The sequence below is a fragment of the Panthera uncia genome, chromosome C2, assembly GCF_023721935.1.
Source record: "Panthera uncia isolate 11264 chromosome C2, Puncia_PCG_1.0, whole genome shotgun sequence".
Taxonomy (NCBI): domain Eukaryota; kingdom Metazoa; phylum Chordata; class Mammalia; order Carnivora; family Felidae; genus Panthera; species Panthera uncia.
The window spans coordinates 28,041,216-28,058,319 of NC_064810.1; the positions used below are offsets into that span (position 1 = coordinate 28,041,216).

At 37.0% G+C, this 17,104-nt stretch overlaps 1 protein-coding gene and 1 non-coding gene across 2 annotated transcripts in view; both read left to right on the forward strand.

The window, feature by feature from the left end:
• SAMSN1 (SAM domain, SH3 domain and nuclear localization signals 1) overlaps positions 1–17,104 on the forward strand; it is a 156,465-nt gene that overhangs the window by 31,013 nt on the left and 108,348 nt on the right. The window contains exons 3-5 of the mRNA XM_049627988.1: positions 6,378–6,415; positions 9,094–9,131; positions 10,864–10,950. Coding sequence (XP_049483945.1) covers positions 6,378–6,415; positions 9,094–9,131; positions 10,864–10,950 — 163 coding nt within the window. The remainder of the gene's footprint in view (positions 1–6,377; positions 6,416–9,093; positions 9,132–10,863; positions 10,951–17,104) is intronic.
• LOC125922163 (U6 spliceosomal RNA) lies at positions 3,006–3,110 on the forward strand. The gene has a single exon (XR_007457600.1). It is a non-coding gene; the product is annotated as a U6 spliceosomal RNA (small nuclear RNA).

The window sequence follows — 17,104 nt, forward strand, 5'->3', positions numbered from 1 at the left end:
CAAAATGATGAACGCCTTTAAACACATCAATGTGCTGTCTGTGCACTTGTCTTCAAATAATACTAAATTATTAGTATTGATGCTTTGGTAAGGGTGTATTTTCTGAGTTGTTTGTTTAGTAGTGGTGAATAGGATTATATTTTCTCTGCTTTTTCAGTCACTCTCCCTCTGGCCAATAGCTCTCATTTGTGAGATCTCTGATCTAGATGGCAGGTGGCTTCTGTACCTGTGCAGTCAAGTATAGAAGTAGAATTGTGTTCAAATTAAGACACCAGGTACAAAATACCAGTTTTACCACAAATTAGTTATGTGACCTGAGGCAAGGCTTCCCACTGCTCTGTGCCTCCGTTTACTTATCTGTGAATTGAGGATAATGATAATAATATCAACCTCACAGGATTGCTGTGAAGACTAAGTGAATTACTATATATAAAGCATGAGAACTGTGCTTGATATTACATGACTGCTGTGCCATTATTGTTCTGCAAATGTGTTAAATCAAGAAATTAGAAAAGCAGTAAGATTTAAAGCCTTATCCCTCTCAGCAACTTGCTTTAACCAGTTGGGCTCAGACTAGCTGCATCTACTAATATTTCTCTTTGCTGTGTGATCTATTTGATAACTCAGGAGACTCCATCATGGGATTTTTCTCCACATGTTTGCAATAAGACGTCGAGGCAAAGTAGAAGAGCTCATGGGCGGCAGGACTCCTTTATGTGGGTGATGGTTTCTTATCCAGTCTCACAAATGTCCTCTTTGTTTTGAGAACAGAGCTGATGGTTCATGTGTGTGTGTGTGTGTGTGTGTGTGTGTGTGTGTGCCTGTGTGGTGTGAACACACTCTCTGGTGGCTTTAGGTGTACTGCAAAACTACTATATTAATTTTGAAGCATCATAATCCTCTTTGCCAGATGTCTATTAGAATTTTTTTGTAAGGGACTTACAAGAATGAGTTGAACAAAATAGAAATTGGGTTAACTCATTTTAATGAGAAGCTGTATGTATGCATACATATATATGTGTGTGTATTTGTCTTTATGTTCAACTCTTGCCTCAGTATTAGAATTCTATGTAACTAAAAATGAATAATTAACTTAATGGGAAATAACATCTATGAGTATCTTCAGTGTGTTTCGCATCATGTAAGGATTTTATAAAGACTAGCTCATTTAAACTTCAAAGTTAAGGAAACTGTGAACTCCAATAGGATCCTGAGATGAGCGGTCACTGATGGTAAATATTTGTGAGAAGTAACACTTGTGATTCTTTTTTTGCATCCGAAACTGTGTCTGGTCCATAGTACATGCTCAATAAATACTTGTTGAAAGAACTGTGAATGTGTCAGTGAATGAATTATATAATTCCAAAAGAATATGTTAGAATTAAAAAAAAATGACTAACATTTAATCAAAGTTGAGCACTGTATGCATGACCCTAGACAAGTCAATTTACCATTTGGGATCTCAGTTTATTCATCTGCAAATCAAAGGTCAGATCTCATCAGCTCTGTAGTCTTAAAGGTTCACCATGGGATTTACACCATCCTTTACTGCCAATCAGTTTTCTCTGGTGCAGAAACACCTTTCACATTTCCATTAGTTAGGCAACAACAATTCCTGATATGTTCACTTCATTTTTCCTTTTGGCTTTGTGATTTGAAAGTAAGATTTAGAAACCAATAATGCAAGAAACAGACACATATTAGATTCAACCCCAAAGGACAGTCGACCATAACCACCGAATGAAAATAGAAATACAGCATTTGGTATCCAAAATTTCTTTTAAGTGGCCCCTTTTCTTTCTTAATTTTGATTTTTTTTTAATTTGACCATATTTGACCTTGGTTCACAGTTAGGTGAAAATGCTTTACCCCTACAGTCTACTGTCATCTACTTGAATAATAATACATTTTGGACATATTCTTCACTTTCTGTTGGCCCGTTTGTAATAAGTTGCCTGCATTTCATCCTTTATTTTCCTAATAATTGCCAGGGGTAAAAATTAAATTAAGCCACAAACTCCCTAGTGAATGAAAGGTAAAACTAATGATTAGTGCTTGATTTAGGGGATAATGAATTGAAGGCTAAAAGGAACAAGTTTTGCTTGATATTTATGGCAAGGGTCAAATTAATGTACTAGACAGAATCATTTCACTGACTCTCTGACATGGTATCTTCTTTTTGGAGTTTAGAGTAACACACACACACACACACACACACACACACACACATAGATGTAGTTCTAAAAATAAATCTATATCTAGTCTTTGACTTGCCCCTTTAGGAAAACAGGGTCTAAACTCTGAATACATAACCGTCTGCTTATGTAAGCAGCAGTCAGAATGGAAAGCAGCTGCTTTGAGGCTGGTGCAAGCAGTACTAAAAACTGCTTAACCAATTCAGTAGTAATCTATAACTAGGCAACATCCAGGGAACAGACATACTATTAAGTAGATGTTGCCCTGTTTGAGTAATCCCTTTCCTCCATATAATCGCACTTCAGACACACATTTAATGTGCTTGACTCTCCCTCCCTGTTGTAGGAAGGAGATTGCAGAAGCAAAACAACATTAACTTTTACATTTTAATAGGGATTAAGAGAACTTTTAACTAAAATCTTTTTTAACGTTTTTTTAAATGTTTATTTATTTTTGAGAGAGAGAGACAGAGTGCAAGCAGGGGAGGGGCAGAGAGAGAGGGAGACACAGAATCTGAAGCAGGCTCCAGGCTCCGAACTGTCAGCACAGAGCCTGACGCGGGGCTTGAACTCACAAACTGTGAGATCATGGTCGGAGCCGAAATCAGACGCTTAACCGACTGAGCCACCCAGGTGTCCCTAAAATCTTTTTTTTAAGGTTTTATTTATTTAAGTAATTTCCACTCCCAACATGGGGTTTGAAGTCACAATCAAGCATTGTAGCTCTTCAGACTGAGCCAGCTAGGTACCTGTCAAAATCTTTTTCAAAGTATCCATTACAAGAGAACTCTTCAACAAAAAATATCCAGGGCTTGCTTTGGCAACACATATACTAAAATTGGAATGATACAGAAAAGATTAGCATGGCCCCTGTGCAAGGAAGACACACAAATTTGTGAAGCATTTCATTGTTTTAAAAATACTGATTCGAAGGGGCACATGTACCCCAATGTTTATAGCAGCATTATCAACAATAGCCGAATTATGGAAAGAGCCCAAATGTCCATCGACTGATGAATGGATAAAGAAGATGTGAGAAACACACACACACATACACACACACACACACACACACACACACACAATGGAATATTACTTAGCCATCAAAAGAATAAAATCTTGCCATTTGCAACAACATGGATGCAATTCAAACATATTATGCTAAGCAAAATAAGTCAGAGAAAGAAAAATACCATATGATTTCACTCATATGTGGAATTTAAGAAACAAAACAGATGAACACAGGGGAAGAGTAGGAAAAATAAGATAAAAACAGAGGGGGAGGCAAACCATAAGAGACTCAACTATACAGAACAAACTGAGGGTTGCTGGAGGGAAGGTGGGTGGGGGGATGGGTTAAGTGGGTGATGGGCATTAAGGAGGACACCAGTTGTGATGAGCTCTGGGTGTTATATGTATGTAAGTGATGAATCACTAAATTCTACTCTTGAAACCAAAAAATAAAAATAAAAAAATCTCCAAATCAAAGTGATTCATTACAAGTAAAAATTGGATAACCCGGTTTCCAATAAAACAGAATAAAGTAGATAGTCCCTAGAGAAGGTTATGGCAATATATGTCCTAAAAATAACCAATTGCTATTCCTGTTCTCACGAAATCCTTCAGTCTTGGTCCAGATGTCTCCAAATCTCAGCTCAGAGCTGTGTCCCTTTTGCCACAATCCACAGACATATATTTGACCAGTTTTGTGTAGGCCCAACACCTAGTTGTATTAACTTAGCCAAGACTTCACCCAAGTGAAGCACGACACTGTGCTTGAATAATATGCCCCCTGTCCCAAACTCAAACACTTAGGGCTAACACTTGTTAGCCCTCTACAGTTAATCTTTTTGGTAGCATTTTTCATGTAGCACAAAATAAACTTTAGCATGTAAAAAAAAAAAATAATGAATTACTGATATAGTAAGTTAATTCAAAAGTTCTGTGATTTGCATGATTAAAAAGAAAAAGGGGCACCTGGGAGGCTCAGTTGGTTAGACATCCAACTCTTGATTTTTGCTCAGGTCGTGATCTCACATTTGTGAGATCGAGCCCTGTGTCGGGCTCTGCCCTGGCAGCGTGAAGCCTCCCTTTCTCCCTGTCCCTCCCTCACTCTTTCTTTCTCTCTCTCACAGTAAATAAGTAAATTTAAAATTAAAAAAAAAAAAACAGGGCGCCTGGGTAGCTCAGTCGGTTAAGTGTCCAACTCATGGTTTCAGCTCAGGTCATGATCTCACATTTTGCGAGTCTGAGCCCCACATCAGGCTCCGTGCTGACAGTGTGGAGCCTGCTTGGGATTCTCTCTCTCTCTCTCTCTCTCTCTCTCTGCCCTCCCCTGCTCACTCTCTCTGTCTCTTGCTTTCAAAAATAAATGAACTCAAAACAATTTAAAAAAATAAAATAAAACACAAAACAAAACAAAACAACACAAAAGATACCTAATGTTTCCCATGTTTCTTATTGCAGATCGACATTTTGTATTGGTTAACTCTATACTAGACCTCTCTTATACCCAGAAAAGGTGGAATATGTTTTCAAGAGTCCAGGACTTGCAATCAGAAGAAAGTTACCTAAACCCATACAACAAATTCATGGGACTCAAAACAGTAGATTCTGATTATTGAAACATATTTGACCCAGATTTGTAGGTTACGCGAACATGGAAGCTAGCTATATTCCAAATATATGTGACAGGAAAATATAACTACAAAGACAGATGGCCGTCCTCTTTCCTAATGACCCTCACAAAGTTGGTGTGGTTGCCAGTTATGGTGAAAGGAACACGGTTGGCTTCTAGGCTTATGTGTGGAGACATCCAGACCAAGACTGAAAGAATTTCCTAAAAAGACCATGGATAGAGATGGATAATTTTTAGGCTACGTGATGACAAAGCATGACGAATTAAAAGAGTGGTCAGTCTGATCAAACTCCTCAAAGGTCTTTCGATATCCCAACTCACCTCAGGGCTTGGTTCACGACTCCCACATATTCACCTCCACTTCCACCTATTTCCTACCAGACGTCTTCCTTGGGGTGATTCACAGGTATTTTAACTTAGCAAAACCTGTTCCTCAAGTTCAGGGGCTGAGTTTCAGCACAGGGAATTTTCAGTGACGCTCTACTCAACAGTGGATTCAGGTAATTCAGATCATCCTTGAGAGTTAAGTCTTGATAAAAACACAATAAGAGTTAAAGAAATGGCCCCCTCGTTACTCTGTAGGGCAGAAATTATGCTGAATTGGGCAGTGCTCGGATTAACACCATCAACCATTGGAATAATAAAACCATTTTTCCTTGTTCTGATTTTCATTCACTACTCTTCCCAATCTCTGCATTTGTGTTTTTCCCTCTATGTGGAACATTAGTTCCAAGATTCTTTACTACACAAATCCCTTCCATACCGATAAAACCTCTCTACAATATGCTCTGTTGCCTATGACATAGTAGATGCTCAAAAAGCACTTTGAACATCAAAAACATTAGTGGTTTTTGAATGAAGGAAAAAATGAACGATAACAAGAAAATCTGGAAGGTTCTTAAAGGTGAGTTGGAGCAGTTTAAGCTCTTTCAATGATGGTGAAAGATGTGGCGACATTTCTTCCCCGAAAAGCGTAAGGGATTTTACACAACATTCAGTTGCTCTGAAGAGAAAGGCCAGATGAATCACAGGTGTATTTCAACACACTCAGTGTATTGTGATAGATTAAACTTTCTTAAAGGAAGGTACTGTGTGATGTAATTGGATACTCTGGCTTGTATCTCTCCCCTTGGTGTCAGTAGGTTGATGGGGGATGGAAAGTTGAGGTTATGAGGATTTAGTTGCATGGTTTTTGTTTTTTGTTTTTTGTTTTTTACTTAAAAGACATGCTTTGTTAAAGGCCAGGGCTTAGAATAAGGTATAAGCCCTAGTTAATAAAGGAAACACTCTACATCTCTCAAAGTTACAAACATTACAGGAGGAAGAAAAACTTGAACCCAGATTCTATGACATAGTACTAAAATGCAAGGGGGAAACACCAGTCATTTTAGTAGGAAAAGGCAAAATGATCTGTGTTTGGAATATACTCAAAGATGAACCATACTTGAATTCTCCTTCTGATTTCTTAGAGTAGTATTATTTTATTTTACTTTATTTTATTTTATTTTATTTTATTTTATTTTATTTTATTTTTTATTTTTCAGGAAGTTTCTAATTTTGAGAATGCCAAACCAAAAAAAAAGTAAGTCAAGTTTACTTTGAAAACTTTCTGTTCTCTTAGTTCTATAATGCTGAACGGAGTATTAGTGGTTTTCCTGTCAAAGTGTGCTTTAAAAAATTGTCGTGCACAAATCTAGATTGGTTTTACTTTGCTACCATTTCTCTGTTTATGCTGATGCATAGGAAACCTGTGCTGTGACATTCCTGTACACAAGGATGTGCAAATTCAATTTCTAGAAGAAGAAACATGTGTTTAAACTAGGCTCAGATTAAAGTGGGAGCCTCCTCCAAAACACGCTTCTATTGGTGACCTGTTAATCTTCTGAAGAGTTCTTCTAATCCAAATAAAAATGTGTTTGCAAAGAGATTTGGGTTATTTCGGTCAGGCTTGGTTTTACAGTCAGCACAGCAAGCTGCCGGAGGATGTGATACACACATGTTGCATAAGGTAATGGGATTTTAACCAACACATAGGAAATACATAGGGGCCGGAAGTTGGTGTGTGGGGAAATTTCCAGATTGGTTGCTGATGATACAGAATAGCTTCCTTGCACTCTGGAATGGTCTGAGACCAAATTGTTAACAGGTGAAATTCTCTCCGGATGTAGTCTTTCTGGACAGCCTTGCTTTCCTGCCCCCAAGGCATTCTCTGCTTTCCTAGGCTTTCCTCCCCTTCCTGCTTTCTCCCAGGAAGGATATAAAACACATCCATAGTAAGAAGGTAATTGGATGATTAACAGCTTAGAGGACCTGCTAGGCAAGGGTAGTTGTATTTTAGCCACAGTTAAGTACTTAAACTTCGAAAGTGGCATTTTAAGCCTGAGCTGGAGTGAAGAAGGAGCTTTTTTGGCAGTGTTCTCTCAGGCTTAAAAACTGCCGTGCCGATGTAGCTTTTTATTCTATCCACGGATAAGGAACTCACCAATTCCAAATAAAATACTTAAATGAGATTACAGCCATTGGCCTATGATTGATGCTTCTATAGATTAGAGGATACAAAACATGGAGGGGTGGATGGGGAATGGGTGAGGGGGAAGCTCCTGATGCTGACCGAATTAGGATTTTCCAAAATCCATTAATGTGCTCCTTGGAATCCAACCACATAAAATCAGACTGAAGGCTCTTGAGTTTCTTAATTCTTTTGTCCACCACTCCTCTAAAAGGAACAACACCTCCTGTTGTTACGCACCCACTTCACCTTAGGATAGTATAAATAGCTGTTTTGAATACTTACTATTTGCTAAGAGGTGTCCTCAGTGTTTGCATTAAAAAAATAAAGAACAAACCAAAATAAAACGGTAAAGAAAAAAATTATATATGCAGGTTTTTTTCTGAGCTTAAGATGAACTTGGCTTTAATTTAATGACTACCAAGAATATAAATAGTGGAAAACACTTAAGCTGTAACAAAGTTAACTGTAGGTACAGGACATGTGTGTGTTCACCGAGTGCACAAAATAATTAACATGATTGAGTCAGCATAGTCCTATCCTCTCTGTTTTAGACATTTTATTATGGAGATTTTCAATTATACACGAAAAATGAAATAATAATGAACTCCCATCACCAAGCCTGAACAGGTATCAATCTATAGTCAAACTTGTTTAATTTCTACCTATTTGACTCCCCAGCCCTTCAATCTCCACTATTTTTTGTTAAAGCTGATCCCAGACATGTAATTTCATGTCTTGATGCAAAAGCAAGTTAAAAAGCAAGCACTGTATTTTTAAAAACATAACTACGTAACCACCACTGCACTAGAACAAAAAAAGAAAGATTGCATAATATGACCAAATATATAGTCATTGTTAAATTTTTTCTGATAGTCGCAAGTGCTTTTTTTAATAGTTTACTTGAATCATGATCCAAACAGGATCCATGCAATGCATTCGGTTCTTGTCTCTTAATTCATAGGTCCTTCTCTATTGATTTGTTGAAGAAAGTGGATTGTTTGTTCTGAGGAATTTTCCATATTTTTGAATTTTGCTGATTGCATCATTGTGGTATTTAAAAAAAAAAAAAAAAAAAAACTTTTTCTTTTATCCTCTATGTTTCCTGTAATTTTTTAGTTAGATCTCAAGGCTTGATAATGTTCAAGTTTGATATATGTATATATATTTTAAAAGTAGGTCATCGGTGACTATATACTTCCTGTTGCATTACGCTGGAAGCCCATATATCTGGTTGTCTCTATTTTTATGACTGTGAATTTGCTTAGTGGGTTCAGATGGTATCTGGCTGATCCATCCAGTACAGTTGCCCATCAGCCTTTCAATTAAGAGTTTTAACAGCAATTGTTGATTATTGCTTAGATCTATTGTTTCATTAGGGATTGTATATGATTATACTCAATTCCTATCATTCTTTCTGTATTTATTGAACAGAAGTATTTTAAAAAGAGCTTTTCCACATTAACTGTTGACCAGTTTGAGACACTTCCATGTAAAAATGGCCCACTTTTTTTGTGTGTGGGTTTTATGAATGTTGCATGGAAATTTCCAGGCCAAGATTGTACTTACGTTAACAGCACTTTGCCAGCTAGGGTCAGAAAAATTCAGGGCCATATATAGACCTTAGTTAGAGGTAGAACTATTTCTGCTCTCAAAGGTATTGCAAATATGTCTAGGTGATCTAATTTCTGTCTGATTAAAAATGTTATTTACTAGATGCAGACTTAAATATGTTTCTTTTATTCTTCTAGGTCAATCCGGAGATCTATGTCTGAAAACAAAGGATTTGGTTAGTAATTTATAAGATTACTCATGCAGATAATATGTTTTGTTTCCTTAAAAGTTCTTTTATTCTGCTCCTTCCATAAAGCAACAATAAGTGATTAATGGAAGTCAAATTGAGTTGTCTTTGAAGTCTATAGAAGAAATTTTTTAAAAAGGAATGTGGTTCCACTCTAACTGTAAATGGCTAAGACAAAGAAATTGATTTATTCAGAACAATTTCCTTTTACATTAAAAATATAATTCTCTTTGATGGTTTATTGGATGATTATCTTCCAGTTTCCCAACTTTAGCTTGGCCGACCATGGTCAAGGTGACCTCTTCAATATCTTTTTAGATATATGAATCTAAGAGTGAACGAAAAATAAATAAAAAATGCTTGTATTACAAAAGACTCTTCAAACACCGGACCTTTTCTGTTTTTGTGATTACAGTATCTGTAGTACTAATAAAGGCAATTGGCTTAATTTCTATCTTAATTCTGAAGCAAATATCTAATTCTATTAATCACTTTTAGAAAGCTAATGGATAATGGCTCTCCCTCTCTTGCAGAGTATAGTGTCACTAGTTATAAAATAGTCACAGTGACAAAACATCTGGATTATTCAGTCAATAATTTATTTTTATGCATTTTGTCAAACTTGTGGGTGCCCTTTCTCCCCAGCAGAGTTTAAGAGCTGGATGCTCAAACTCCTTTCCCTGTCTTTACAAAAGCCTGTCTTCTAGGTAGGCTCTGAAAAGCTCATTCAGACCAAAGTGGTGATCATCAATGGATGCAGCTTCCAAGGGTGTCTGTATTTTAATCAGGTTTCATATTCTTCCAGTGGCAGCGTCCACAGGGGCTATGTCCTATGTCACTAGTTAAGACTCTGTAGGCAATTGGTCATTTTGAATATCATCCCTGATTTGAATAATGCATAATCTTAAAAGGAAGTAAGGCACAGTTTTGTTTTCCATCTAGATTTATTCTCATAGCATGCTATGTGGTTTCTATACACAAAGCTATAGGTGTTTGCATCCCAACATATTTCTTGATGCTGGACTGCCTTCCCCATAGTCAAATATGAGAGCAAAAAGTGACTTTATAAACAGCACAGGTATGCTGACTTTGTTTCCATGAGATGCTTTGGTTGCATTATGTCAAATTTACTTTTCCAATATGATAACACAGCATGTGGAATGATTCATCTTTGGTAAGGAGATTAGAAGAGATTCTTAACTCTTCATTCTGGTGCAGTCTGGTCCTTCACAGAGTGCCCAGGCCCTGCTGCAGGTGTTGGGAGGACAGGGCTGAGCAAGTTATTGTTCTTCCACTCAAGATCTCACATTAGAGTTTCTTGAAACTATCACAGCTCAATGGACTCTGTACACACTTAGTCATTTTGTTGAAAATGATGAAGAATGTGGAGGGTGGGGACATTTGAACTTATTTGTTCAAAAAAATAAATTAAAAAAAGAAAAAATACTTCAAAGAATAATGTAATCAGAAACTATCAACAAGTATTTCAATAGCACCATTCTACCACACATGCGTGGGTCCTTGTAGTTCACGGAAATAAATGAGAGCCCACAGGCCACTTGGGGTTGTCCACCAAGGAGTAGAACTCTCCATTTTGGAGAGCTCTCTTATCATTTTCCAAGTTACAACCGTGTGCTGATCTTGTTCTGATTTTAAATTTCTTACACTTACTGGACAGATGTTACCGTGAATTCTGCTAACCAATCCTCTGCTTTTTTAGAAAGGAAAATAGCGAATGACACAACCTGGCAAGAACCCAGCAAGCCAGAGAATGATTCCCACATCAGAAGACTCAGTCAGCTAAAAGGTAATTGTTAAATTTAGTTCAGCTGACTTTGCATTTTCCCAAAGTAGTTTAAAGGGCAGGTAAGAAAAATTTACATCTTTCTCTATTAAAATAAGTTGGGCATTGTGGTCTACTTAAAAGGGAAAAACAACTAGAATAGAGAGGACGTATTGTTAATAGCATATATACATGTGATACGTGCGTGTGTCTACGTGTGCATAGATACATACAGACATATAAAAAGGAAGTGGAGTCTAATTAGGTTGCCTGTTGAAGAATCAATTGCAAATAATATTTGAAAGTCTTTAATGTCTATAAGAATTTTATAATGTATTAAACATCACCACATAGAAAAAACCTCTAAAAATAACATCAGTATATTAATAGTTATTACATTTAGGTTTTCCTTGAAAAATACAAAAGAATAATCTCAACTACTAATACAAAATTATGTCATTTCATAACTTAAAAATTCCCAAGAAGCAAAAATCAGCAGCCTGGTATAAAAATTTATTAATGATAAATGACTTCATAATTATAATTATTTAACTTTGGGAAGGTAATGAAGAAAACAGAAAGTCTTAAGAGTTCACGAAGATGGGGGCGCCTGGGTGGCTCGGTCGGTTAAGCTTCCAACTTTGGCTCAGGTCATGATCTCACGGTCCGTGAGTTCGAGCCCCACATCGGGCTCTGTGCTGACAGCTCAGAGCCTGGAGCCTGTTTCGGATTCTGTGTCTCCCTCTCTCTCTGCCCCTCCCCTGTTCATGCTGTCTCTCCCTGTCTCAAATATAAATAAACGTTAAAAAAAATTAAAAAAAAAAAAAAAGAGTTCACGAAGATGAACAACAGCATAAAAAGTTATCTGCTTGGTATTCTCCTTCTGTAGTTACTGGAACAAGAAATTCTTGATATTAGTTACTGATTAAGATTTTCTAGTTTTTAATCACAAATATTTTTAATATCTTGGGAGGAAGGAAATTATAATGCATTTTTATCACTAGGAGCTTAATAATTTGATTTTATATTCTGTTCAGATCTCACCTTTTGTTTAACACTGCTCTTAGATTTACAAAGTAATTATTTATGAAAATAATTTATTTTGAAACATTTCAGTTTTATTCAAGATTATGTAACATTTTGCTGAATAAATTTAACTGAATTTTTAAATATTTACAATTTACTCTATTGTAAATAAATTGTTGAAACATTTGGGATTTAGATATGTTCTTTTCTTTTTTTTTTTACCTTAACCGAAATCAAGAGTCAGATGCTTAACCAACTGAGCTACCCAGGCACCCCCTAGATATTTTCTTTTAATCACAACAGAGGAAATGCGTTAATAATATCATGTTTTGATTGGATTCTATCTTCACCCCAAGGATGCCAGCTATCTTCATTCACACTCTCTGTAGATTAGTCAAACACTCATCCACATCATCCATCCATGCATCCCTTTAATAAACACATGCGATTTTTAGATTATTGGGTATTGACCTATGGATCAAGAAGTTATAATTGCACTATAAATTATTTTTAGTTATAGATTTTGCCACAAATGTCTTCAAGAATTCTATTCACTAAAACTACCTTTCTGAGATTTTTTTTTTTTTTAATTGAGGAGTCATAGGCAGGTGATTCTATTACAGCTACTCTGAGGAAAAAAATCTTGGTTTAAAATGCGGCGTTTCTGATTAGTGATGTGTTCTTTGTCAGAGAAGAATAACAAACAAGAAATCCTTTACAGAAAGCTTCTCAGCTTTGGTTTCGCGGATTCTTGAGCTACCCTATATCCTGTGTGTGTGTCTGTGCCTGCGTGAGTGTGTGTGTGTGTGTGTGTGTCTAAAAGTTCAACTGGCATTTCAGCGGTAGCAGCTGAGTCACAGGACATTTCTTAGGGATTAATGCTGTGCTAAGGAGAGTTGATGGCCTGAGACCAAGGCTGTCGGTGCCACTGTAAATTGAGGGGAGAAATTCACTGGGGAGGGAGGGCCACACGTTGTGGACTTGGATTTTCTGGGTGGGGTAGCTTCATTTGGAAAGCTCAGAGTATTTCTAGGCAATTAGTGCCCTACACATCAACCCATAATATTTCTTTCTCATTTTAAACACTACTTTTCAACTGTTAATTGGATAATTACTTCAGAGAGGTTTACTGTGTCTGAGGATTGGCAGTCTGCGAGGTTTAGTGAGATGAAGGCTGGAAGGTGCATCGTTATCATCCAGAGCCCTTTATTTTATTGAACACGAATGATGACATTTTAAAGACAGCCGCAATAAAATAGAAGAAAATATATAGGGAATTAAATGGTAGGAGTGGCAAAACAGATTCTTAAAGAATCTGTTACAAACACTAAGACCAAAAAAAAAAAAGGATATTTCTCTCAATTTCAATTTCAAAATGGTATTTATACATGACATATATTAACATTAACAAATTAATTATAAACATGTTATAAACATAATATGTATATAAACATAACATATAAGCAAATTATAAACATAATTAACAAATTAATATATTAATTTTAGGCCTAAAGACTATTGGGCCTGATGAAAGAAACGTCCACAGGCTATGTTTAGCCAAGGATTTGTGCCTGGTGTTTTAATCCATAAAGATATTCACATAGCTTGATAAAAGACTATGTTGTGTCAGTTAAGACAAAATTTATCAGAATAAGTTGAGTGCCAGAAGCATAATATTTTTAGTTTATCTAGTCCATTTCCTTCTTATAAGAAGAGTTTTATCTAAACCTCCATCTGTGCTGTTAAAAGAGACTACATCTGTAAAATAAATGCAGGATAAATTGAGTGCTCAGGACTTTATGACTGAAGCATTGGCAAAGTGTAGGTATGAAGGAAAATTAATCTGTAATTCATATTAATTGTATTTTCAGCATCACAAACAGGCAGAATATTCATCATGTACATATTTTAGTAAATTAAAATCAAATTTAAAGTTTTCAAATTTATTTTGGCCTTAGTTTTACAAAGAAAATAAAAGTCTGAAAAGAACAAACTTTGAAATCTGTGAATTGGAGCTTACCTAAGATCAAGTTTTCATTTAAATAAAGACAGTATCCAGAACAAGGTTTTCACATTTAATGTCAGAAAGTACAAACGATAAAAACAAAGCAAATTTTTTTTTAAATAATAAAAAGGACGCAGAACATATTTGGAGATTTTTCAAACGGTGTGACCACGACAGACTGACTATTCCATAAAACGTAAAATATGCCCCAAATAATTGACCTGTTAGTGAAGGAAGTGAGGGGTGGATAAGGTCAAGAAAGATGGTTAATATTGAAAGGAATATTAATTTCACCCATACTGTGTGAAATTATCTTAAAAATACCCTTTTCGTGTGATTTTGATGAGATTCAGTATCCAAAAAACCTAGCAGAGGAGGGATGTAGTTAGGGCCTTCCAGTTTAGCACTTGAATTGCCATTCCTTTGAAACCTTTCCTGAATTCTAGTCAATATTATTGTTTGGCCAGCCTCTTCAGAGTAAGCATGTAAATATTTTGACTTAATTTTTCCAAACCTTATTAATTCTCTTTCTTTGTTGGCCTGATACCTTCACATTCAAGATGGCAAATGTATAAAGTCGCAAACATATTTACCATTCTGTTTAATTTTCAGGGACCACAATCTAATTTAAAAATGATTCCTCCGGGGGCGCCTGGGTGGCTCAGTCGGTTAAGCGGCCGACTTCGGCTGAGGTCATGATCTCGCGGTCTGTGAGTTCGAGCCCCGTGTCGGGCTCTGTGCTGACAGCTCAGAGCCTAGAGCCTGTTTCAGATTCTGTGTCTCCCTCTCTCTGACCCTCCCCCGTTCATGCTTTGTCTCTCTCTGTCTCAAAAATAAAAAACGTTAAAAAAAAATTAAAAATGATTCCTCGGGAAGCTTGGGTGGCTCAGTTAGTTAAGCATCCAATTCTTGATTTTGGCTCAGGTCATGAACTCACAGTTAGGGAGATTGAGCCACACATCAGGCTCTGTGAGGACAGTGCGGAGACTGCTTGGGATTCTCTCTCTCCCTCTCTCTCTGCTCCTCGCCCCCTCTCAAAATAAATAAATAAATATTTAAAAATAAATAAACAAAAATTGTTTCCCTGGAGCCTATAATTTAACTCTGGTTAGACTGGATTACATGAGGAGTGACAGAGAAAAGCCCTATTTCACAGCCGAACATCTACATGCTCATTCTGTGGGGTAAACACCTTGAGCAAAGGCCACTATAAGTGGGCCTCTTCCAAGGAGGTCTTTCTGAATTGAGTGATGAGAATGTTCAGCATCCTGGTGTTTTGTACAAATGAATCTCCCTTTAATTCTTTAGGGGAGTTCTTACTAGGATGATAGTTGCCTGAGTATGGTCAGAAATATCTTCATTAGAATCACCTGAAAGCTGATTAGAATATTGCTTTTTTACCTAATCTCATTTCTTCCCTGCATCTGAATTTGAGGGGCAGTTGGAGTCTGAATGTTCATGTTGAATGGTGCATTCCTATGTATACTATTGCTTGTGACTCACTTATGTAGTTTATGCATGTTCTGATAATCTTTTTGCTGCAAACTACCCCAAAACTTTTTTGAAATAAAAATATTTATTTATTTATTTATTGTTGAGAGGCAGGGAGGGGCGGAGAGAGAGGGAAATAGAATCCCAAGTAGGTTCCGCATTGTCAGCCCAGAGTCTGACGTGGGGCTCAAACTCACAAACCATGAGATCATGACCTGAGTTGAAGTCAAGAGTCGGATGCTTAACAGACTGCGTCACCCAGGTGCCCCAAACTATCCCAAAACTTAAGGGCATCAAACAACATTTTATTAGGCTCATGGATTTTGTGGGCCAGGAATCTATTCAAGACAAGTGCTTCATGATATCTGAAGCTTCTTCTGAAAAGACTTGCCTGACTGGGGAGGACTCCAATGTCTGGTGTCTGGAATCATCTAGAATCTTTTTCACCTGTATATTTGGCACCTGTTCTGGGATAACTTGAAGGCTGGGCTCAGTGGAGACTTTCGACTGGAGAACAATGTGTGGCCTCTCCAAGAGACACAAGCTTTCTGCAGGCCAAGAGCTGGGTTGCAAGAGGGAGGGACACGAAAGGGAGCCTCACACATCATGGAGGAAGTGTCTGGAAAGTGAGCATCCCAAATGATCAAAGCAGAAGCTGTAAGGCTTCTTCTGACTTAGTTTGGGGGCTTACAAATGATCATTTACATTGCATTGTCCTGTGGCAAGTGAGTTACTGAGACTAGCTCCATTCAATAAGAAGAGGCGTGCCAAGTTCATATTGCAGAATATGTGGTATGAGAGATATTTTGGTGGCCATTTTTGGAAAGCACAACTGCATCTTGCCTAATTCAACCACTGCAACTCTTTTGCTACGTAGGACCAAATTGCTTCCGTTTTTATAAATATTCTCTCGTCGGGTAATATTTGGGAGATTACAAATAGATAAAAGTGTATAAGACCACAAAACAAATGGCTAATCTTCATAAAATACAACTTTTCCGGTGTCTCTTCCTTAGTCCAAGACCCTCAAAGGTCTTCCATTGTCTGTAGCAGAGGCCACATACTGGTAGCCGTGTAACTGAAGTTATTCTGAGAAAAAGTCTGTTTGGACCATACAGTATTTTAAAAATCAGGAAATTTTACATGAACATCCATGTATTTATACCGACAATACTGAGCTCAAAGTCTGAGGTGATTTCAGTTGGGAAAGCTGAGAGCAATGGTGACTCTTCAGCTCACCACATGCATCCCATTATCTCCTTGACAAAATTCACATCATTTAGTTAAATTACTTATTTGAGTTCTGCAGATATATTTATATGTGCAACATTGGTCTAGTAGGTTATGTCCAAATTCCTCGACCTGGCACTCAAGGACTATTAAAATTTTACTTTATTTACTCTTCCAGCCCTACCTCCTTCTATGCTATATTCAGAATTGCCTATCATTTGACCAGTTTCAATCTCTACACTTAATTAAATATGTTGCACTTATTCCACACCGTAGGTTAGCGTTCATACCACTGCTTCTACGTTTGTCATTTTGCTTTTTCTTCTACCTTTCCAAACTACATCCACGCTTCAAGCTTCCACTGGGGCCCTACCTCTCCCAGGAGTACCCTGAGTCATAGTGATCCGTCCCCACAGTAGCATCTGA